General features: G+C 35.2%; 1 protein-coding gene across 1 annotated transcript in view; it reads left to right on the top strand.

Annotated features, from left to right (window-relative positions):
• The window catches only part of gry (trafficking protein particle complex subunit 11 gry), a 550,052-nt gene that overhangs the window by 243,515 nt on the left and 280,292 nt on the right, over positions 1-26,245 (top strand). Inside the window, exon 15 of the mRNA XM_090404214.1 lies at positions 14,885-14,939. Within this exon, the coding sequence (XP_090260340.1) occupies positions 14,885-14,939 (55 nt within the window). The remainder of the gene's footprint in view (positions 1-14,884; positions 14,940-26,245) is intronic.

Raw genomic sequence — 26,245 nt, 5'->3', positions numbered from 1 at the left:
ATTTAAAATGCTTCCAATCTAGCAATCTTCTCTTTTAAACTTTTTTTGATATCATCAGCCATAATTTCTATCCATCGGACAACAGTACGTCTCGACAAACGAATATTCTCGAAGTCTTTTTTCTTTTTAGGACATATTATACTTGCAACATCCAGCAGACATTCTTTGATAAATTCTCCTTCACCAAATGACTTAGAATGCTTAGCAATTTTTTCGCTTACCGCAAAGCTGGCTTTGACAATGTTGTGGTGCTGCGTTGTTTGTTTGTTGAACATTTGCTGCTGTGTATCCAAGTTCTTCTTCAACTTCTGTATTTCATCTTTTCGTAGTTGTCCATCAATTTTTGGGTGATCCGCATGTCTCGAAGTAAAGTGTCTCTTCAAGTTGTATTCTTTGTTGATGGATACAGATTCTTTGCACAGCAAACATACAGGCAAACCTTTATTCAGAATAAAATAATAATCCTCCGTCCAGTTGTCTTGGAATTGACGATTCTCTGCATCTATTTTTCTTTTTTTTGACTGAACTGACACTTTGTCACACGTTCACACACGCTGCTAGTCAAAGTGAGAAAGAGAGACCTTGGTTGGAGAAAGCATAGTGTGTTTTGCGCAAGTGATATGACGTCAGCTTAATGTGAGTTAGTAGAACACACCATGTTTTCTCCTGCCATGAATCAGACAAACTTCGCTGAAATAGATTAGGGCCAGATCCGGGCTGTGTGTTGCCCATATGTGCTTTAAGGAATGTGCAAGATGCTATGATAATCCCATGCAGTTTTAGATATTATTTTTTCATTATTAGTTTTCTGTCAGCATATTTCCTTCCAATACTTTTATTATTTGTTAGGCTCTGATTTGATTGAATATTAGTTCTCTCTTTCTCCCCCTCCTAAAGCCATTATAACTGTCAGATCAATTATATCTTGTGATTGTTCATCTGGATATTTTTCATATGTTCATGTTTCAGACCCATTTTGTGAATCTCATATTTCCTATCTTTTCAGTAAGCATACCACCTTTGATGAACTATGCATACACATTACTGAATATAATCAATCTAAAGATACTTTAAGAACAGGATTCAAAGGAGATGGATGACAATATTTTCTCAAGCAGGATCACCTAACCTCTCCTCTTAGGTTAGGTTCAAGATCACCTATAAAGCATGTGATTTCACATGTTGGTGACCATGGCTAATAAAAGTCTCAGGATAAAAGAAAATGGACTTTCACTTTGGAAAATGACTTGGACAGGTTAAAGGTTATGAGTAGGACAAGAATATCTGAAATAGTTTGCAATTTGGAATGTAAAACATTCATCAGAAATACCAAGATCTAGACAAAACTCTAATAGAAAGAAATATCCAATTAGTAATAATACTGTATGCACACAGATGCGAGACCCTTTGACACTTCTGTGCATGTCAAAAGATGGAGAATCCATTCCGATAATAGGGTAATCAATGTGTTTCATGGGATGAGTGTTTATTATTATACATCGAAAAATTAGCTTTTCTTTTATGAACATTGTAGTTCTCAAAGTGGTAACTATTTTGCTTGTACAACAGTTGTAAAATTTACGTATAAAGAATGTGATTTCACATGTTGGTGACCAATTCGTACATCCTTTATTTCTTTCTCCCCTTCAGCATGAATTGACTATTCTTGGCACAAAGCCAAGGTCGGCTCTACGAAGTTTGGGGTGTACAATAACAGAAACATAGAAAAAAACAAAGATTCGGATGAAACAGATTATCACATCTATTCACTAGAATCAAAAATGAAGAAAGAGCAAAAGCAGGAATAATGATTTTTATTTATAAATCAGCCATAGTATTCAACACTGAATATGAGGATAATCTTGAATGGCAAGTAATATTAAGTAGAGTGATGTGAACAAATATCAGAATGGGGAACTGGACGTTGAGATTTACTTGTGTTTACAGTCTCACAGAAGGTTCTACCATGGAAGAAATAGAGGAATTTTTTGAGGTATTAGAGAAGACAGCTGACTCAATGAAAAAGGAAAATTTGTTCCTGTTATTGGGGAGCTAAACAGGAGAGTAGGAAATGATTAATAGACATATAGAAATATTTTGGGAAAATCTGGAGAAAAGCACAAAGCTAATATTTGTAAATGCATGCTGGATTTCTGTTCAGGATATGGATTAGTTATTACTAATAATTGTGCACCATGTTTCAACATAAATTCACATGGAGAGAAAATGCAAGAAATAAGAAAAGTGTCATTAAGTATTTTATACTTGATAGCAATGTTTTCTCACTGGCTGGTTCAGGACATGAATATACAGAGGATTTGAAATAGGAAGCGATCACTATTTAGTTTTGAGCAGGGTAAAATTAAATTTCATATCGATATGAAAGAAGATTTTATAAGAAAGGTTTAAAATGAATCAAGGTTGAGCAGCTTTACTGAAAAACACAAACATCATTGAAGAAAAAATGAAAGAATTTGAAAACAAGAACCAAACCTTGGAGATTCAGTGACAAATCCTGAAGAAAACATTGATGCGGATTCAATCAGAGGCATGTGGTGAGGTTGTCTGTAAGGATAGAAAAATCAGAACTTCATGTTGGATGCAGGATGTTAAAAAGGCAGTGAAGGAAAAGAAGAAAGTATATTTAAAGTTCCTGACAAGTAAGTCAGCTTGTGCTCTTATAGAATACAGAGAAAAATGTAGGAAAATGAAGCACTGTGTAAAACTAGCTAAACAAAAGTCATGAGAAGACTTTGGTTAGAACATAGAAAATAAATTTCAGGAAGGTAGTAAAATATTCTGAAGGCAATTGTGAAAAAGCTTAGAAATGAAGTAAAAAATAAAAGAAAAAAAGAATCAGGTGATAAAGATGACATGAAAACTGAAGATAAAGATATTCTAGATGCCTGAATTAATTACTTTGTTAGACTGCTAAATGAAACAAGCATTGTCAGCATGGTGGCAGAAAACTCCCAACAGGAATGCAGTCAGGGAAATAAAATACCATTAACTGAAAGCCCAACGTATTTATAAACAAACAAGTTTAGCACTGTTACGTGAACATTTAAACACTACTCGCCAGGAACTATCTAAAACAAATTCTTCCCTCAATGCCCTACGTGATAGATATATTATCGAACATTTTAAACCCAGAGCTATGGGATATCATGGACAGCATCTCCAACTCATACAGCGAACAAAGAATTCGCCAAAGTTAAAAACCGGCACCAGAAAAAATTTGAAATCCTCCAACAACGCATTGCTATGCAGAGACTGCAGTTTCAACAAGATGGCGTCATTGTGAGCTTATCATCGGTAACTTTAACCAAAGAAGCCATGATTGGGTAAGTCGGGGACACAACTTTGCCATTACTCCTAAAGAAGTTCCAAAAGCCAAAATAATGGCTTCCATTGAATGCGGGATGACCTGCCTCCAGCAATAGCCAATAATATTTGATCAGACATGGCCAACATCCTAATCCATTCTAAGCTACACAATAATAACCACAGTGCCATAACCAAAGCAGACAAAGGAAACGCAACTGTGGTGATGGATTCAACAGAATATGAAAGCAAAATGCATGCACTTCTCCAAGACCAGTCAACATACCAAATTATAGATCGGGATCCCACCAACTCACAAAAGAATAAGGTGTGCAAATTATTGCACAAAGTCACTTCCTGGCCTAAAGAAACAGTCAACAAACTCAAGCCCTTACACAATAAAACACCCAGGATATATGGAGCTCCAAAAATTCACAAACAAGGTCCACCTTTACCCCCTATTGTAGATTGTATAAACAGTCCTACATGTAAATTTGCTGAACATTTAGCCAAACTACTAGCTGCTTCCACAAACAATTCTCCCTCTTTTGTTAAAAATTCTACCCACTTAAAAAGTATTTTAGAAAACCATATCTTAAAAAGTTCAGACTTAATGGTGAGTTTTGATATCTCCTCACTATTCATTTCATGAATGTACCATTTAACTGAAACCCTTAATTTACTAAATTCACAATTTTCCCCTGATATATTTCAACTATTTAAATTCACAGTACAGGGAGGTTATTTTACATGGAAAAGGAAAATATACAAACAATTAGATGGGACAGCTATGGGATCCTTTCCCCCCCCCCCCCCCCCCCCCCCCCAGCCAACTTCTACATAGAACATCTGGAAAAGCTAGCTATCAATAGAGCCACTCTCAAACCTAGTCTGGCTATGCTATGTTGATGATGTGTTTGTTATTTGGCCACATGGCCCAGACATATTGAATACATTTTTAGTGCATTTAAATAGCCAGCACCCAGAAGTCCACGTTACAATGAAACTAGAGGCCAATGACTGTCTGCCCTTCCTTAACACACTAATCACATGTCTTCCATAACGTTCCTTATCATTCTCAGTTTATAAAAAAACCCACTGTACATGGAGATATTTACACAAGCAATCACACCATCACCCATCTCAACAATATGGTATTCTAAAAATGCTAACCCAGAGAGCTAGAGCAATTTGTTCCACTGACATTGCTCTCACTGCTGTACTTTCTCACCTACATCACACCTTCTTGACCAATGGCTATAATCCCCCAAAAGATAAAATACTAAATGCGTCCCAGAAATCCCCCCCTGCCCACCCACTGTCTACCATAGAAGACTACAACAAAACTGTGTCCGGACAGTTCATCGTGGAGAAAATTCATTGCAGAGACTTTTCCATCGTGAGGAAAAATTCATTGCGGAGACCATTCATCGCTGGATATTTAATCATGGGGAAAATTAATCGCACGAAAATTCATCGTGGATATATGTGAAAAAAAATTTTTTTTTTTTTAAATTTACTTATAAAATTATTCATCTTCTTTCTTACTACAGGCTCTGTAGATGAAATATTAATTGTTACAGAACTGGGATAGGATGGTGAGGGAGAAAGAGCACCATATTTAAGAATATTTAGGGAGAATAGTTATATCCAACTAACTGCTAATTGTCAGATTTCTGACAACAAGCAGCAGTTGTATAATCAAGACTTATTTTTAGATGGTAAAAGAACACTGTAAACAATGTTATACATGAAAAGATAACATGAAATCTATTAGTGAAAATTAAGATTATTCGAACTGTTTGTTATCCGCTAAACCACGTTAAAACAAATGTTGTGCACCTAGAAGGCATGAATGTTGTGATATTCTGTTTTTATTTTATTCCTTCAATATTGTACTATTAGCCACTTTGAAGGAGCAATTATTAAAACAACTTAAAAATAATATGAAACAAAAAAGGTTAAGAAAAAAATATGAAGGGCAATCCTCTTAAGTAATCAAGAGTTTCACAATTTTCATAATTACTACCGATGAGCTTAAGTCTTTTTGCAGTATCTCGATAGCGTTTCTTACCAGGAGGAGGTTGGGTGCCAGCTATATATTGCTCTCTTTTTTCCTCATTGAAATGTTGGTCATCCTTCAAAGTTTTTAGAAACTTTCATATTGTCGGATGAGAAGCACCAATTAGTTCGCTGAGTGCACAATGCCACCCTTCTCATGAGTTGTTTGTCTTTGGTAACCCTTCCAGAGCAGCATGGTAACAATTCCATAAGACATGGGAAAAGCGAGGTGGACGACAAAGTGATCGACGATCAGGTTTGCCAATCCAGGTGTCTTCTGCGTAGTGCAGAACAGACTGAGCTTCAGCAGGATAGTCATTATTTTCACATAACAAAAGCACGTACAACATTTGTAGATGGCACAAAAGCAATTTGCGATATCATGCACATTTTTATTGCAAATTCGGAATCAGTTTTGTATCGTTGTTGAAGACCATTTGCTTGAATGTTGCAAAATATACACTGGGAAAAGTGAAAAAGCAACCTTTTTGCTGACTATTTGGAAATGCTTCACGGAACGCATTTATTGAATCCACTTCAAAATCTGTCATGATTAAATTTGGTGACAAATTTGGTTCCAAATTTTTTAACGTGTTTATAACTCTGCGGTATGTATCTTCATTTCTTCGAGGCATCAATGCATAAACAGCAGGAATCACGTTATCGTTTATAATGTAATGAATTGTATACAGCTGCTCAAAAAGAGGTGGAGTAGTTTTAAAAGTGCCATCTGCATACCATGTTGTCGATTGTGACAGTAACTGTAGATTTCGTTTAGTAGAAAATATCAGCAATCTGTTGTGGCCATCGTTGCTGTCATGCGAAAAAAACTCTTCATTTCCATAGGGGATTTTATGTATAGCTGGAGTAATTAAATTACTTAACAAATTTGGATTTGGTGGTACCTGTCCTGCTTGATTTCGGGTTCTTCGAATAGACTTCTTCACAGAGGCATTGCTCGGCATTTGGCCGATGATGGCCAATTCCGTGATAATTCGATGAGTCCCATCACTAGTTGTACGGGCTTGATCTTTAATCTCATTAAGTAGCTTCGCTGCTTCAACCTGTGCCATGATTATGTTCGTTAATTCGTTTGATAATGTTGTCACCAGTTGTATGAATATGCGCATGGCAATGTATTTTTTGAAACTGATCACATTTCCAAAAACTCTTTTCTTTGTCTTTTATAGATAAATGACTATTATCACTCAATTTACGCTTCACCTCGCTTAAAATAAATTCCAGAGGCATCGTGCAATAATTATAATTAATTTATAAATTGGTTCTTAAACTTCGAGCTTTTAGACACGTCCCAAAAGAAAAAAATGTTGGGGATTGGACTTCTCAGAACACTTGACGTAAAACTGTTTAATTTAAAATTTCCAGTGCAGGACTTCACTTTCAAATATCTAAGCAGGAATATATTCACAGTAGCAGCTCCAACATAGTACTGAAACAGCAGCTTTTATACTCTGGGAACCAGTGGTTAAATTCAGCCGGGGCTCTCCAGGTCCTGGACCCTGAACATTTTTCTGTTTTGTGACTTTTTTCCCCTTTACGGTAATTAAGCCTAACGCGAAACAGACAATGATAGGTTATTAAAATGTGCATACGATTGGTGTGGTATTAACAAAAGATCACGCAATTGAAAAATAAAAGCAAGCCACTGGTTGAGTTCAAATGCTAACTCTCTTCAACCAAATTCTATATGTCAAACTGCCATAACAACATTCACTATATATATATTTCTTAGTTTTAACACTTTTACGAATTTTAACACGTTCGGTTGAATTTCATTGCTGCTTTGCGAACTCACAATAATAACAATAGTTTTTTTTTGTTAGATACTGTGCTTGCCATATGGTTTTGCTTGATTCTATACTGCATAGCTTCTGTATAAGGGGGGACATGTGATTCACTCATTAGGGTCGTTTTTATCCAAGTTGTCTCTAATTACACTATTTGTTGAGAAATATATTACACAGACTACTCATATCTTATTCACTGATATAATAAAAGTAATTGTTTTTCTTTCCTATGCAATATAATGGCTATTGGAGAAGGCATGTTGATTACCATGGGAGAAATTACTATTGCCCCAACGTGCACGTGTTTTATCTTTTTTTTCATGTGCGAGGTATATGCGAAACTTTTTAATTAATTTTTTTTTTTTTTTGAAAAGTAAAATCAGGTGTAGTGTGAATTATACCTGAGGGCGAGTTATATTCGAGTAAGTACAGTATTTCAATTATGGATAAGTACATTGGTACCTTCTTTAACCCTGCGGAAGTCGCGATCAAAAAATTGCAACTTAGGATGCATGTATCCGAGAGATACATTTGTTAATAATTGGTGGATTTTTATATAGAGAGGATATCCATAAATATTATCTTAATATTAATCCTACCATACAGATGATCTCTGTTTCTAACAATTTTTTTTTTATTCTGAGTGTACCTGGATGTTATTATATGCATAAGGGTTCACTCCAATTGGTGCAATGACCTTAACTCTTTCAGAATCCAAATAATTACTGACTCAGTACCAAAATACAAAATAAACACATTTAATATAACAAAAACAATATATATACACTTCAAACAAATATTACATAACTAACTACAAAATTAATTGGATCCAAGGCCTTTTAAAAATAAACTTAAGACTAGACTAAACGCTTTGTTTGCACAATCACAAAATGTTTATAGCCAGTTTCTTTCTCTGTCAAGGCCCTTTTCCAAAGATATATGACTTTATTTTTCATTTTCACAGGATCCTTTCTCATCACTCATGTAGCATACATTAATTCTTCCTGACTTAATTCTGTCTCTTTTCTTCAGTAGAAATAATAGCAAGATCCAGCGTCCTTAATACAGATGAAACTTCCTAATCAGAGTTTTCTCAAACATTCCTTTAGAATGTAAATAGCAACTTCTTTTATTCACTAATTCTTATTGACATTCTTGACTCTTCCATTAAAAAAAAAAAAAAACTTACAGTTCCACGATTCCCTTTTTCTGAATCTACTATAAATCTTTCAATTAGTGTTTACTCCAATATTCCATTTAAAACGCATATAGCAATATTTTCTTTTATTTATCCACATACTTGTTCCACGATTCCTTTTTCGGAATATACTATTAATTTTCCTCAGACTGTCGCATAAAAAACTTAAGTTCCTCTGAACCTAAATATCTGCCTGCTTGTGTTCTAAATTCCTCCCAAACGCTATTTTGTTCACTCTCCCGTTGCTTCGTTACCGAACTTGTCAGCTGTCAATCACACATCAAACTTCTCGGCGAGCATGTGCACTCCATGAAACTGGTAAGCAAGAAGTTAGGTATAAATAATGGCTGACACATTATCTACGTTAGCGACAAGAGAATGTCTTCATAAAACACAACTTTTGATAATTTTAAATTACAATAAAATTCTTGTAAGTAATATAAATATCAAATCTAGTAAGTACATAAATTTTTTAGCTTCTTTACATATCATTTTTGACAAAACAATTTCAATAACAGGCACATCGCAAGTGCCGACAATGCGTGTTATGAAAACAAAACTAATAAATGTTTTAACATAAACAATTCATAAAAATATTCAGCATTTTAATTATGATTATTTTTACACATTCATTACTAGTATGTGCTGAAATGCGATAAAGCTTAAAAAAAAAAAAAGAAACACTAAGAATATAATATATGATGGTTTATTTATTTTCATATACAATCTAGAAATTTTGAAAAAAAAGAAACAAATAAAAAAAAATAAACCAATACTATACTGACATTGGAGTTTGCAGTAGCTCTCAGATAGAATTTATTATCAAATATCACACCACTTTACATAACACATGTTAAACCAAACTGACTTTAATTTTCTAGCGAATAATGCTTTCAGCGAATTTTTTTTTTCTGCGATGAATTTTCCCTGCGATAAATTTTCCTCTCGATGAATTTTCCCTGCGATAAATTTTCTTCTCGATGAATTTCCCCTGCGATAAATTTTCCTCTCGATGAATTTCCCCTGCGATAAATTTTCCCCCACGATGATTTTCCCTGCCATCAATTTTCACGCGATGAATTGTCCATGAACTCAACAAAACTGTCACCATCCCATACATTAAAGGCACATCTGAAAAGATATCTAGATTGCTTAACGAACACCAGCTATGCAACGTATTTAAACCTTATGTGAAATTGGCAACTCTCATCCGTTCACCTAAGGACAGATTCTCTCCTTTATCACATACAGGAGTCTATGAAATGCCCTGTTCATGTCATTGAGCCTACTATGGACAGACAGGAAGAACTGTGGACATCCGCCTCAGTGAACACAAAAAATATATCCAGCACTTTTACTATGGCAAGTCGGGTCTAGCAGACCATGCTTTGGCTACCCCCGCACATGGGTTCGATTGGAAAAAAACAAAAGTGCTGCACAGAAGCTTTTACAAGTCAGAGAGGTTGTTCCTGGAATCAACAGAAGCCTTGAAACATACTCCAAACCTCAACAAGTATGCAAGTATTGCTGTATAAAATCTACCAAAGAGTTGGGAGACAGTCATCCTAAGACCAAATTAATACTTACTTTTTCTCTCCCCCCCCTCAACTTAGATGGTGCCTAATTAGGACTTTAGTCTTTGTGTTGCATGCTACAATTGCTAATGCTAGTCCAATTGTAACACTACTCGCTACTGTAACAAACTTTGTTTGTGTGCTCTGAAGATACTGGATAGAATACCAGCGAAATATTAGCAATTAAGTCAATAAATAGGTATTTTCTTATCAATCTGTGTTTGCATTTATACCATTAAAATCCATCAACATGTAACGGTGAACACATAAGCCTTTCCACACATTTGAGAAATCTGGTACACGTATGAAGATTCCCTGACTAAATTGAATAACTGCTGTAATAAATTTGGCATGAAGGTCAGCAATAAAAAAAAACAATACTAACATCAATTGTATCTTGAATATTGAACCTATAGAACAGTGGTTCTTAACCTGTTTTTGCCTGACACCCCCTTTTCAACTGTTTGTATGGCCTGGTACCTCCTCATTTTTGCACTAGCTTAAATGTCTCAATAAGATAATTATAATATATTATTAGGCAAACCTAAATTACCATCAACACATTTGAGCTGTTAGTTAATTAAAAATTAGTAACTTTGATACAAATTAATTTTTTTCTCAAAACAGATATAAACTTAATGTATTTAATAAGCCAACCATTAATGGCTACTGTTAGCCTGATAAGATCTTGCTAATTTTTTGATATCAGGTTCAGTGTTCGATAAATGAAGTCTTCAAGGTTTTTTTTAATATATTTTTTCAAGTTCATTATTATATTAGTAGTAACACTTCCTTCCCCCCCCCCCCCCCCCCATCAGTGTTCACAGCATCCCCAGGGTGGGGAGGTGCTACTGCCCAGGTTAAGAACCACTGCTATAGAACAAGTAAAACATTTCAGCCCTTTAGGCGCAATTTTCAATGAAGATGATAAATGAAATATGGAAATAGGCAACAAAATTAGTAAAGCTGGCATGGTAGAAAATCAACTGAATAAATTTATATGGAATAAGAAAGAAATTAGTCAAAACTCTAAATTAACTGTCTACAAGACAGAGTTCAAACCAATTTTAACTTATGGATCTGAGAGCTGGGTTAGAAATAAAACACTTGATGAAAGACTTGGAAACTTCTGATATGAGAGTTCTGAGAAAGATTAGGGGAGTGAACAGATAATATAAGTGGCAGCATCATATTAAAAATTGAAGATATTAGGAAAGAACTTGCCATTGTTCATTGTTAGCATTCAGGAATGTATTAGTAGAGCTAATCTCAGGTGGTATGGTCACTTAAACAGAATGGGAGAGGAAAGATTAGCAAAACAAGTGCTCTTTGTCAGGTTGGCAGGAAAAAGACCCAGAGGAAGATTTTAATTGTATCAATCCATCTCAATGTAGATGGATTGATACAGTAAAAAACTACGTTAAAAGTCAGAAATATAATATCTGATAATATTGCCATCTTGACAGATAACAGATAAATTTGGAGGAAAATTGTTGATCAGAATTTATTTTTGCAATCCCTCTTGCTGCAATCTACAGCAATCCCTTGATTAGTGCACGTTCTTTAAAACAGGCACATTAATCGAAAACGCACTAATCAAATATATATGTATTACATAATAAGCTATGGGAAACAGTATAATTCGTTCCTCAAATTTCTGTTTCGAACCTTAATTTTTTTATAAAAGAATTAAGGTATGTCTCAGGGCCTAGTTAAAGGAAAACCATGAAGCTGAAAGACAATAAAACATATTTAGAATATAAATTTTATTATTCTACTTCTTAAAAAGAATTGAGCTAATGTATTTTGGCGGGCATTTTGTTTCTTTTTTTCATACAACCGACAGTATGGCCCTATTGCCTCTTCTACTCTTCTGCAAATTTTACTGTGTCTCTCTTCATTATCGAATCTTTTTCACACATCCACTTTTTTGCTCACTAATTCTTTTACTCATGATTAAAGCTTGGGAAGATACTTTAAAATAAAAAAAAGTAAGGAAAACACACTCATATAACATTGCAAAGGGGGTAGGAGATACGACCATCAAAGCACTATGTAATTATAGTACGGCAACACTTTTGTACAGCTTTGCTTGTCTTGGTGCCAAGAATAGTTGATTCATGCTGAAGGGGAAAAAGAAATGAAGGACATACGAATCGGTCGCCAACACGCAAAATCACGTGCTTTATAGACAAAATTTACCAACTGTTATACAAGCAAAATAGTTGCCACTTTAAAAACTACAATGATCATAAAAGAGAAGTTAATTTTCCAACGTGTAATAATAAACAACTCGTACCAGAAGACGGATTGATTATCCTATTATTGGAATGGGGTCTCCTTTTTGTGACATGCGCAGAAGTGTCGAAGGGTCTCGAATCTGTGGGCGTACTATAGCAGATGACATAAATATTGGCGGTAAATTTTGGAACATAGTATATGTAGTAGGCCATTAAAAATAACTTTGTAAAATGTTTTAAATAGGTAATTAAATTATTTCATTATAGCGAGTGATTTTTTAAAATAGTTAGCCATAAAAATGTATAGATAGAAAATTTTTAAATCTGTAACACTTATTTTTAAGATGTATATAGGCGAATTAATCAAATTTGGGTATCGAAAAAATGATGCACTAATCAAGGGATTACTGTAGTACTATGATAATTAGCCTGATGATGATGATGATCTGTTAAAAATATTACACATTATGAATGCCAGAGCAAGAGAACTACAGAGCTAAAATTATAAAATGGTTTCCTGGCTATTATTGGTATCTGTACCCTAAAGGAGGGAAGATAATAATCGCTTCTTTCTTGTATAATGATACCTGTGGAGTATTCATAACTATAGAGTAACATGTGTACTACCACAGTAAAAACAAAATTAATTATTATAAATATTTTGTGTTGCATATCGTAAGACATAAGTACGAACAGCAATAAGGAATTGAATAAAGAAACAGTACAGTGCATGTGTTAAATTGTAATCCCTCTAATTATTTTTTGCCCAATAGTTTTAATCCATAAACATGTAACTGTATTATATGTAGAGGGATTCCAATTTAACGCATGCACTGTACTGTTTCTTTATTCAGTTCCTTATTGCTGTTCGATAATAAGAGATTACAATTTATTTATACAATTGAGGATAACAATTTCCACACTTTTGGAATAGTGAAGCAGTCATTATGATTCCAATTAGGTCTGTGAAGTATAGCTTTAGCACTTTCTTTGTATCAGTGTTCATGTTTATAAATGGATCTGTGTAGCAGCTTGGTGTTTTTCCATTGGATCCTGTGGTTAGTGTTTACAATTCCATGTTGTGCCAGGCCTGATTTATGAGGTTTGATAAGCCGGATGTGGTCTTGACGTTCAGAGATATGTTTATTACTGATCTTCCTGTTTGTCCATAGTAAGACAAGTTGCACGAACATGATATATGCCAGATAGCATCATTGATGAGAGTTTATCTTTTGGAGAAGATAGCAGGTTATGAATTTGGTTGATGGGTTTATAGATAGCAATGAGTTCATAATTTTTCATAGTTTTTGCCACATGTTCAGTGATGCCTTTAATATATGATATAAGAGCTTTATGGGCTTCTTGTGTGGGTTGCTGTATAGGAGAGTGGTTAATTATTTTTTTAAGTTATTCTTTGATTATATCCATTTAATAAGGCTGTTTCTTTGACAATTTCCAGTTCTTGTTTTAGAGATTCTTCAGAGGAACAAATCTTGTGCACTTGATACTAGGGATTTTATGATGCTATATTTTTGAGATGGATGATTGACTGATGTACTGTGGAATAACACCTGAAAAAGTTGGTTTTACGAAGACAAAAGTGGAAAATGATCCATCTTGCTTATGCTGGATGTGTACATCTAGAAAGGAAATATCTTTTGATGGTTGATTTTTTTGTAGAAATTAGTGGAGCTCTGGTTGACTCAAATTGTTGGTTTTGGGTCAAGAGAGAAAATTCTTCTTCTAGGTGTTCCAAGATAAAAAGTTGGCTTGGTTAGGTGATAAGGATGAGCCCATTGCAGTTCCTTTCTTTTATTTGTATATTTTATCTTTCCATATTTAGTAACCAGATGTAATCATAAATTTGAATAAGTCCACTATGTCTGGCAATTTTTGGGCTAGAAATTCTATTGTCTCTTTGTGAGAGATATTTGTGAAGAGAGAAAGAGAGAGAGACAGACAATGTCAAAGCTTACCAACATATGTGTATCTGCCAGTTTAATGTCTTTTATTCTTGTCAGAAATTCTGTGGTATTTTTTTATCCAAGAAGCTGAGTAGCAAATGAGGGATGGAGAAGGTTAGACAGAAAGCTTAATAATTTATACGTAGGACTGCCAGTAGAATTGCCAGTAGGTCTGAGTGGACAGTTGCTTTTAAGTAATTTTGGTGAGCCTCATATTCTAGGGTGTCTTGCATGATATGCTCTGAGTCTTTTGATGGTTTCTTGATCTATGAACGTTATTTTATCCAATAACTTGTTAAGTTTTTTTTTAGTTGATTTTGAGTGTTGAATGAGCGAATCCAGCATCATATAAATGGCATTGGTCATAACTGAAGAGTGGCATGTGAATGGATCATAATCAAGTGAAGCATCGTAACGTGAGGTATTACTGTATATTAGTTTTTGCAGTATTTGTTGTATATATTTTATATGTAGGACAAAATAGATGACCAACAACATTTTGCTTACCCCCCCCGATGGTTGCATTTTTTTTTTTTTTTAATGCATATATATATATAACTATTTTGTTTAATACCTGCTGTTTACTGTATTTCAAATGCAGAATTTTTATCAATGGTATAGTTGGATCTCTGACATTCATAATGTGTGCTTGTTGATGTATGTGCACCAGAATATAGAGTTGGTCTGCATATGTGTGTTTATTTTTTATTTCCAGTGGTTCAAATGGCTGGAGAATATTATTCATTCAAAGAGTACAGCAAAGCTTTAAAGTATGTATGTTTTGTCTTTGAAAATATTTGTTTGTTTAAAAAAAAAAAAATTCAGTTTTATTAAATAAGGTGTGTAAAAATATGCTGATTCTGGAAAGCATGTAAAAATTTAATGACTTTCAAACTTTTGCATTTTCACAAGGTATTGATTTCTTCTCATATAGTAACTTGAAATTAAGTCATCACATTGCTTCCAGTTTGATTAATCTTGAAGTTATTAAAATATATTTATTATTATTAAATTAAATAAAAACTTGTGGCACCATTCCCTCTCAAAATTATCATGCAGCCTGGTTGGCCAAGGGGATAGCATCTTTGCTCTGCAATCAACAATCTGTGTTCAAATCCTATTGTGGGCATAGTTGTTTGTAAATGTGTTTAGATAGTAGATGTATTTCATTATCCAGATCACAGAATGTTGCATATTGTGCTCTCATACTAATTTTTGAAAAGTCACTGCTATAATCCCATATCAAGAATGGTATTTTAAGCTCACTGTTGCAAACAATGAAAATTTATTTGCTACAGAAAATTACATTTATTAGTGAATGACATTATACTTTGCACTTGGCAATGAATACATACTAGGAGGATGCTCTGCCTAATGTCTGCAGTGATAGGCTGATGAAATTAACTGCAGAATATAGTTCCACTGTGGCAGTAGTTTATATAGATACCTATTTTATGTAGAAAGTTTATTTTTCACTTGGTTAGAGTATAATAAATTTAGTTTAATCCTTTATCCAAGTGTGAGCAAACAAAGTTTGCACCTGAAAGTATCTTCAGGACTGGGGTAAGGTGGTACAACACCAGGCACTCCTTGCAAAGGTGGAGCAAGATACCATCACTCCTATCTCAGTATCTCCCATAATGCAAAACACATCTCCTTGCAGATATATCTAATGTTATGCATTAAGGGAAGGGCCACAACCCAGACTAGTTTCGACCTTTATTGAGGTCTCTTCAGTGGGAGCCAGGCCCAAATGGAGATACCAGGCAGAAGCATTAGCAGGTCATCTCTACCTATAGGAGTTGCCAAATGGTGTGCCACCCTTTTTTTTAATAAATTACTCTGGATTTAGAGAAGATGTTGAAAGATTATTTTTCACTTGGTTAGAGATAAAGGATTAAACTAAATTTATTATACTCTAACCAAGTGAAAAACTTTCAACATCTTTCTCTAAATCCAGAGTAATTTATTAAAAAAGGGTGGCACACCATTTGGCAACTCCTATAGATAGAGATGACCTGCTAATGCTTCTGCCTGGTATCTCCACTTGGGCCTGGCTCCCACTGAAGAGACCTCAATAAAGGTCGAAACTAGTCTGGGTTGTGGCCCTTCCCTTAATGCATAACATTAGACATATCCGCAAGGAGATGTGTTTTGCATTATGGGATATACTGAGATAGGAGTGATGGTAGCTTGCTTCACCTTTGCAAGGAGTGCCCTGGTGTTGTACCACCTTACCCCAGTCCTGAAGATACTTTCAGCCGCAAACTTTGTTTGCTCACACTTGGATAAAGGATTAAACTAAATTTATTATACTATTTTATGTAGTTTTAAAAAAACAGTTAAACATTTTTTTTTTTTATATTATGAATCTCACCCAGGAAAGACCATTAGTGTGTAGTACGTTATGATGCAAAAAAAAAAAAGTACTTAACTTCAACAACTTCTTCTCTACATGCACTATGAAATATGTCATGAACTGCATGCACATTAACAGAAGAGCAGGTGTACAGTCTATGCTATTACATTCACCTGTAGCAGTGGTTTAGACATTGGAAAAAAAAAAGACATTTATTGTTGAGCATTATTTTCATTCATATGGATTTGGTAGAGCAAATAGTCCAAGTCTATGACATGTTTGTGAGCTGTTTGTTTATCATTTCCATAAGGATGCCCCAAGCAATAGTGTTGTCATTGCCTTAATCAAGAGGTTCTGATGTACCGTAAGTGTTCTGCTGCAATGCAAAGGGCATTCAGGGAAACATGGACTGTTAACACAAATAAGAATTATGAGCGTATAGTATACTGGAGCAAGCATTATAATCTCCAAAACAGTCAAGTACAACCAGCAGTAAAAGCTGGAATACCGAGGCAGTCACTACAGAAAATCCTTAAGGAGCTGGTTACCTTTTTGTGCATCATTTAGCAATAGATTATGCTGCACAGTGGGAATACTGTGCATGCATACTGGTCAATGTCTGGTTTTCCTACAGTTCTCCTACGAACTTATAGATTTCTTGAGACCTGAATTTGTCCAAGAGAAACCGCTCCACAACAAGGTCACTGCATGATGTGTGGTTTCCAGCCATGAAATGATTGGGGGCCCCTTCATTGAAGATGCTGGTGTAATCGTGACTTTGAATAGCAAATGCTACATCGAGAATGTGTTGGTTCTGTTCACCCAGGATTTGCATAGGATATGGCATGCAAAAAAATTCTGTTTCATGCACAGGTATTCCAACAGGATTGAGTGACCTATCACACGTCACATGGGTCTAGAACTTATTTATCAGAACGCTTTCCCTGGAGACTTATTTCGAAGTTCACAGGATTCCTGTACCCTTCATGTTTCTTCGCATCCAGTATCATTAACATTACTTGCCCATGATGCCCCACCACACACAAAAGTTCATGGCCTGATATAGAAATGGTTCTTGAATCACTAAAATGTTTCTGGTATTCTGACTTATCATCTGTCATATAGTTTTTGCTCAGTAGCCCATTGAAGTGGAATAATTATGCTTTGTCTTATTCTTTTCTTAAATGTCCTAAAACGTTGACTGCCTTAACTGTCAGTTGCCACCATTTGTCTATATTCTACTATATCTTATTTGCCCGCACTCTGTAGTCTAACAAAAATATTTGTTTTTTGACTGCACCAGTTAGACTATTGAGTGCAAATTTGAAGGAGATATTGTTCTTATTCCCCGCTAACTTTAATCAAAGAGTGGAATAATATAAAAGAAATTATTGCATCAGCAGCATATGAAATCTAGGAACACACAAAAAATATCATAAAAATAAAAAAATTGCATATATGGGACAATGAAATAAAAACAATAATTGAAAATAAAAAGCTGGCTTTTAAAAGATGGTTAAGTAGGCATAAAACAAGATGAAATTGAATATAAAAAAAGATGAGCAATAGCCAAAGAGAAACCAGAAAGAGAGACAGAGAAAGCTTGGAAAAATTCCTATCATATCTAGAAAATGACATATACAAAATAAGACCCAGTGCATACAAAATACTAAAACACATGAATGCCAGATATAAAAGAAACTGCAAATATAAATTGTGAAATAGATGTAAAAGAATTCTTGGATTACTTTACAGATCTTTGGATGGATAATACTGGCAGCAAAAATAATTACACCAGAAACTTACAAAATACCTTCCTGTCCTGTTCCTGTCAGGTGTCTTCTCCCTCCAGGAGATTGACTATCATGTGTCTCCACCATGTCCTATTCTGTGCCTCTCTGCTGCATTCCTCATATGAGAGATAGGTCCAGTCTTCTATATTTTTCATCCACTCCAGTCTTTGTCTTCCTCTCTTTCTCTTTCCCTCAACAGTTCCTTCGAGAAGTGTCCTTTGTAGGCAGTTATGTCTCAGAATATGTCCAAAATATCTGACTTTTCTCTTTTTAATTTCTTTCATCAGGCTCCTGTTTACGCCTGCCATCTCTAGTACCTCTTCATTTGTCTTTTTGTCTTTCTATGACATTCTCATAATTCTTCGCAGCATCCACATTTCAAAGGCCTCCAGTTTTTTCACACACAAATTGGAGAGTGTCCATCTCTGTACTCCATATAATAATGTAGACCATATGTAGCATTTGGAGATTCTTAGTCTTGTTTTCAGATTTAATTCTCTAGATGCTAATAGATTTTTCATCCTGTTGACAGTTGACCTTGCAATTTCAATCCTTTTTCTAATTTCATCTTCTGTCCTGCCATTCTCTGTGATCAAGTGTCCGAGGTATATGCATTTTTGCACCTGTTCTAATTTATTTCCTTTTATATCGATGCATATTTTTGGTATTTTCTTTTCTCTTGAAATTATCATGATTTTTGTCTCTTTAAAGTTGAAACTGAGGCCATACTGTTCACTATACTTGAGGGTTTCATCTATAAGAGTTTTGAGGTCATATTTGTTTTCAGTTTGAAGAACCATGTCATCTGCATATCTTAGGTTATTAATATTTCTTCCCCCTACAGTGATTCCTTTGAGGTTACTAATTTGATTAAATATTTCTTCTGTGTACAGGTTAAAGAGAATCGGAGAAAAGACACAGCCTTGTCTTGCACCTTTCTGAACTGGGAATTCTTCTGAGGTCTCTCTATTTATTCTCAAAGATGCAGTCTGCTCCCAGTAAAGATTAGTTAATAGCCTAATGCCTTTTCCATCCATGCCTATTTTTGAAAGGATTTCAGTTAATTGTTCGTGTTGGACATTGTCGAATGCCTTTTTGTAATCTATGAAGCAGAGGTATACATCTTTTTGTTTTTTAGATATCTTTCTATGATGGTTCTGACGTTGAAAATACTGTTAGATCCTGAATGCAGAGCTTTACAAGTAAATTCTTTATTCAGGATTTAACATGACAAACTACTACTTATTAAGGAGATATCTGCACATCGGCTAATAATTATAAAGTGTTGTTTTATGCCTTGTAATAATGTGTGCGATATAGTGAGAGTTATTGTTAGGATATTTGTAATTCCCAAGTAAGCTGTCTAGTACTTTGTGAAATTCTGAGAAAAGTTTATAATAGTAATCCGGAATAATCGCGTATCATCGGTATGAGTCGAGTGTAGCGATGGAGGCTATACCTACCAGAAATATGATGTCAGAGCGCCTTCCTAGAATAATGTAACCGGACAGGTCAGCGAGAGTGTAGGATCACCCAAGGGGTATGAATGATGGGGTTCGTGGGTGAAAACCGCACTTTATAGAGGGCGCCCAAATAGGGCGAATAAAGGACGATGCACGCCGTTTTACAGGGGCTTTTTGGACCTTTTGATCTTCGATTGCCAGATTCGAGTTTTAGGGGGAGTTGGTCGGAGGATTCGTGAGAGAGCGGTGGGTCTTCTACGGTAATGACGGACAGCAGGTTCTTTTCTTGAGAATGCTTGAAGATTTTCAAGCAGAGTTGATCGCGATATAACGGCCCATGTGGAATCGAGCCTTAGCAGAATGTCCCATTGGAGAAAGTTTCCTGCAGAGCGGTAGACAGCACGCAACAGTCGGAAACGATTAGAAGAAAAAGCGTAGTACATCGCCAGGCGCAAAGACAGCCGAAGAATATGCAGTACGGTAATCTAGACCTACATGAGATGGCGGCATGAAATCTTAAAGGATCCGGTAATGTAAGAGTTTTTGTTCTATGTTAAAAATTTCTTTAGAAGAACAAGAAATTTGTGTGTGTTGTAACTAAAGGAAACTAGTAGAGAACTTTTAGTGAGAATTTGACTGAATTAATTAAGCCCTTGTGGAACAAAGAAGAGTTGTTAAATAGGCAGTGATTTGTGAATGGCTAGACTTGCTTAAATGAAATTTAGAATTAAGATAATCATTGATAGAGTATTAATGAAAGTGTTCAATAAGTATTCTGTAAGTAATTTGTGAAAGGAGTTATACAGTAGTAGTATTATGCTTAAACCTAATCCTTTCATAATTGAAGGATTTAATTTGCTCTGATTCATTGTGATTTAGTATAACCCTTAACTTAGAGTGAATTTTGATCCATTGAGTATTTAAACTTAAATAACTGTAAAATGTTTTATGTTTTTCCAATAAACATGCTTTGTACCTTATACCTGAGTTATGCCTGATTACGAATTCAAACCACCACTCATGAAATTGAACCTTTTTGGCGGGAAGGAATTTAGATATAATTGTTTAAGTGAGATTCGGTCTACGACTGCTAACTGAATCTGCACAGCGCTAGCGTGAGATAAATTACTGTGTGTGTATCCTTTTAAATTTTGAATTATTTCCCTGAACAAGAGTCTCTTCTGTTATAGGATATTGGCTGGCGCAGCAAAAATATAAATTTTGCCAATATCCGAAGAGGAAATAAATCTGAATTAGTATTTTAGGAGCACGACAATAGATTAGAAGGAGAGTTATTATAGAGGTAGACTAAGATATAATATAGAGTGATAGTGACATAACAATAGGGTAGCTGGTAGGATTTTGATTGTACAAAGTTTCAAGTAAGCAAAAGGATAGATTCTAGAGACAGTAAATTAATGTATAATAAGATTGAACTTACGATTTACGAAATAACATTATATGAAAGTAAGGATATAACAATAACACAGCCAACAAATCACGTATATAACAATACCTTCTCTTGTACCTACATTTTCCTTGAAGCCACTTTGTGTATTATTTATTTCTATGTTTATTTTTCTTTTATTTCTTGTCATGAATAACGTATAGGAGGACTTTTGATACTTGACTGATGAGGTTGATTGTCCTGAACTCTTCACATCTTGTAGCTTTTGTTTTTTTTTGGGAATTGGAATGAAAATTGAGTGATTAATATCTTTGGGTAGAAATCCAGTCTCATATATTTTATTGCATAATTTTGTTAGAAGGGGGGGTGCTTAAGGGTCAAAGCTGTATAACTGAGAGGAGACCTCCACATAGCCTTTAAAGGAATGCGGAGAACCGACCAGGGCTTCTGACCTAATGTCCAATCCTCACCTTCTTGTGGTGCACCCTGTTGGGTATCTACTTGGATACTGAACGAACGAGGATGGGCTGGCAATTTGGGATTTAGCCGACCAAATTGTATTCTTATTGGTTAAACCAAAATAAAAAATGATGGTACAACATGACAAAATTTCATGCCGGCTGGGGTGTCGCCTGGTTAAACAAGGCCCCCTTTGTTTTCGCCAGGGCGAACAGCGAAAAGTCAGCTACTGGAACAAATCTGAAAACCAACCCCAACTCAACATCACCAGAGTTAAAGATCGGTACTATCAACGTAAGAAGCCTGAATGGCAAAGAAATGGAGCTAGCTGAGGAATTAGATAAGTACCAGATCGACATAATAAGGGTGACTGAAACAAAAAAGACCAAAACTGGTGAGATCTTTCTGAGCAATAAATACAAAATGTTATATTCAGGCAATGACAATCAAGGAAAACAAGGAGTAGCCATAGTATTCAACACAAAATACGAGGCTAATGTTCTCGAATGGCAGTCAGTCTCAAGTACAGTAATGTGGGAAAATATGAGAATGGGGAACTGGACAATGAGACTTATTTGTGCCTATGGTCCCACAGAAGGTTCTACTAAGGTAGAAGTGGAGGAATTTTTTGATGCTTTAGAAAAAGCAACTGACACAATGAAAAATGAAAAGTTGGTCCTTGTTAGGGATCTAAATAGCAGAGTAGGAAATGATTGTTGTGAGACATACAAAAATATTTTGGGAAAATTTGGAGAAAAGAGCAAAGCTAATAATAATGGCAAATATCTGTTGGATTTCTGCTCAGGACATGGACTGGTTATTACTAACACCATGTTCCAACATAAAAATGTGCACAAATTCACATGGAGAGAAGAGGCTAGGAATAAGAAAAGTCTCATTGACTATGTTATTGTTGATAGTGATGCTTTCTCCCTGGTGCAGGACACCAGAGGGTACAGAGGATTCGAAATTGGAAGTGATCACTATTTAGTCTTGAGCAGGATAAAATTGAATTTCATATTGAAAAGAATAACATATAAGAAAGTTTTAAAGCGAATAAAAGTTGAGCAGCTCTCAGATGTGCACTGTAGACTAAAATACACAAAGATTATTGAAGAAAAAATGAAAAAGTTTGAGAACAGGAATCGAACCTCGGAGATTCAGTGGCAAGCCTTCAAGAAAACACTGATTGATTCAGCCAGAGAGTCATGTGGTGAGGTTGTCTGCAAGGATAGAAAAATCAGAACTCCATGGTGGACACAGGAAGTTAAAGAGGCAGTGAAGGAAAAGAAGAAAGCATATCAAAAGTTCCTATCAAATAAGCCAGCTTGTGCTCTTAGAGAATATAGAGACAAATGCAAGAATGCTAAACACTGTGTAAAACTAGCTAAACAAAAGTCATGGGAGGACTTTGGCAAGAATATAGAAAATAAATATCAAGAAGGTGGTGGCAAAATATTCTGGAGGTTGTTGAAGAAGCTTAGGAATGGAGGAAAGAGTGCTATAAAAGGAGTTACAGATGATAAAGGTGACATAAAAACTGGAATAAAAGATATCCTTGAAGTATGGAGTAATTACTTTGAAAAATTGCTAAATGAAACAAGCAGTGATGACAGCACAGTGATAAAAAACACTGACCAGGCATGCAGGCAGGAATACATATCCATACTTGAAGTAGAAAAAGCCATCAAAGGCTTGAAATGCGGAAAGGCAGCTGGAGTAGATGATATTCGACCAGAAATGCTGAAGTATGGTGGTATAAGAGTCTTACAGTTGCTGCACTGCATAGTTCAGAAAGCCTGGACAGAGGGACGAATTCCCGATGATTGGAGTAGAGCTCTCATAGTACCCATACATAAAAAGGGAAATAAAATTGAATGTGAAAATTACAGAGGTATTTCCCTACTGAGTGTTCCTGGCAAAATCTATGCAAGTATACTTGAGAAACGGTTGAGAAGAATTGAAGAAGAAAAGCTTGGTGAAGAACAAGCTGGATTCAGACCAAACAGAGGCTGTCAGGATCAGATCTTCACTTTACGACAAATAGCCGAGAAAGCATGGAAATATAACAAAGATCTGTATTTAAGTTTTATCGATTTGGAAAAGGCATATGATAAGGTGCCAAGAGAGAAGCTATTCAATACGCTGCAGTTATATGGTGTCAATGGGGCATTATATCAAGCAATACTTAGTCTTTATTTGAGTTGTAAGTCAGCAGTTAGAATTGAAGGAAGTACAGGAAGATGGTTTAATGTTAAATCTGATGTGAGACAAGGATGTACATTGTCCCCTCTGTTATTCATTATCTATATGGATCACATTATGAAGGAAAGTGGTATTAAACGTGATATCAAAATTGTAGATGTTAATGTCAGCTCTTTGCTTTATGCGGATGATGTTATACTTCTAAATAAATCCACTACAAGTCTGCAAGATTCTCTGACTAAATTGAATAGTTGTTGTAATAGATATGGTATGAAGGTCAGCAATAAAAAGACAAAGACAATGAAAATAGGCAGAATCATTGAAAATATCAACTGTGTTGTGAATGGAGAACCTGTGGAACAAGTAAAACATTTCAGCTACTTAGGCACGATTTTTACTGAAGATGGTAAATTAAATATAGAAATAGATAACAGAATCAGCAAAGCTGGTAAGGTGGGAAGCCAATTGAATAAATTCATATGGAATAAGAGAGAAATTAGTCGGAACACTAAATTAGCTGTATACAAGACAGTGTTCAAACCAGTTTTAACTTATGGATCTGAGAGCTGGGTCAGAAGTAAAACACTTGACCAAAGACTAGAGACCGCAGATATGACAGTCATGAGAAAGATTATAGGCGTGAACAGATGGCATCAATGGCAATATCATATTAAAAACGAAGATATTAGGAAAGAACTTGACATTGTCTGCATCCAGGAATGCGTTAGCAGAGCTTATCTCAGGTGGTATGGTCACCTAAACAGAATGGGCGAGGAAAGATTAGCAAAACAAGTGTTCTCTGCCAGGTTGGCAGCAGAACGACCCGGAGGAAGACCAAGATATAGGTGGATTGATATGGTACAAAGTGCCTTAGATGATAGAAATATAAGATCTGATAATGTTGGAGTCTTGACAAGTAACAGACTGATTTGGAGGAAAATTGTAGATAGGAAGTTAGTAATGATATAATTTTTTCATGTAGTACTATCATATCCTGTACACCCCTTGTGGGTACATGGCAGGAATTTGATGATGATGATGAATTTTGTTAGAAATTTCAGTCCTCCTTCATCAAGAGCCCTCAACTATTCTGCCAAGATGTTATCTATTCCTGCAGCTTTATGTGGTTTAAGTTTTCTGACGGCATTTTCAACTTCACAGAGTAAAATGGATGGTAATTAACTTTGATAACATACAGTAGTTAACTTTGATGAAATGAAAGTCTAGTCTTTGGTCAAGTGTTTTACTTCTGACCCAGCTCTCAGATCCATAAGTTAAAACTGGTTTGAACACTGTCTTGTATACAGCTAATTTAGTGTTCCGACTAATTTCTCTCTTATTTCATATGAATTTATTCAATTGACTTCCCACCATACCAGCTTTGCTGATTCTGTTGTCTATTTCTATATTTAATTTACCATCTTCAGTAAAAATCGTGCCTAAGTAGCTGAAATGTTTTACTTGTTCCACAGGTTCTCCATTCACAACAAAGTTGACATTTTCAATGATTCTGCCTATTTTCATTGTCTTTGTCTTTTTATTGCTGACCTTCATACCATATCTATTACAACAGTTACTCAATTTAGTCAGAGAATCTTGCAGACTTGTAGCAGATTTATTTAGAAGTATAACATCATCCGCATAAAGCAAAGAGCTGACATTAACATCTTCAATTTTGATATCATGTTTAATACCACTTTCCTTCATAATGTGATCCATATAGATAATGAATAACAGAGGGGATAATGTACATCCTTGTCTCACACCAGATTTAAAATTAAACCATCTTCCTATACTTCAATTCTAACTGCTGATTTACAACTCAAATAAAAACTAAGTATTGCTTGATATAATGCCCTATTGACACCATATAACTGTAGTATATTGAATAGCTTCTCTCTTGGCACCTTGTCATAAGCCTTTTCCAAATCGACAAAACTTAAATACAGATCTTTGTTATATTCCCATGCTTTCTCGACTATTTGTCGTAAAGTGAAGATCTGATCCTGACAGCCTCTATTTGGCCTGAATCCAGCTTGTTCTTCACCAAGCTTTTCTTTCACAATTCTTCTCAACCGTTTCTCAAGTATACTTGCATAGATCTTGCCAGGAACACTCAGTAGGGAAATACCTCTGTAATTCTCACATTCAGTTTCCCTTTTTATATATGGGTACTATGAGAGCTGTACTCCAATCATCGGGAATTCGTCCCTCTGTCCAGGCTTTCTGATCTATGCAGTTCAGCCACTGTAAGACTCCTATACCACAATACTTCAGCATTTCTGGTTGAACATCTACTCCTGCTGCCTTTCCACATTTCAAGCCTTTGATGGCTTTTTCTACTTGAAGTATGGATATGTATTCTTGACTGCATGCCTGGTCAGTGTAT

The sequence above is a fragment of the Typopeltis vanoorti genome, chromosome 2, assembly GCF_054136105.1.
Source record: "Typopeltis vanoorti isolate ZY-2024b chromosome 2, IOZ_Tvanoo_1.0, whole genome shotgun sequence".
NCBI classification, from domain to species: Eukaryota; Metazoa; Arthropoda; class Arachnida; order Uropygi; family Thelyphonidae; genus Typopeltis; species Typopeltis vanoorti.
Note: the sequence above shows the minus strand (reverse complement) of the source record. Positions and strands in the feature narration are given on the sequence as shown.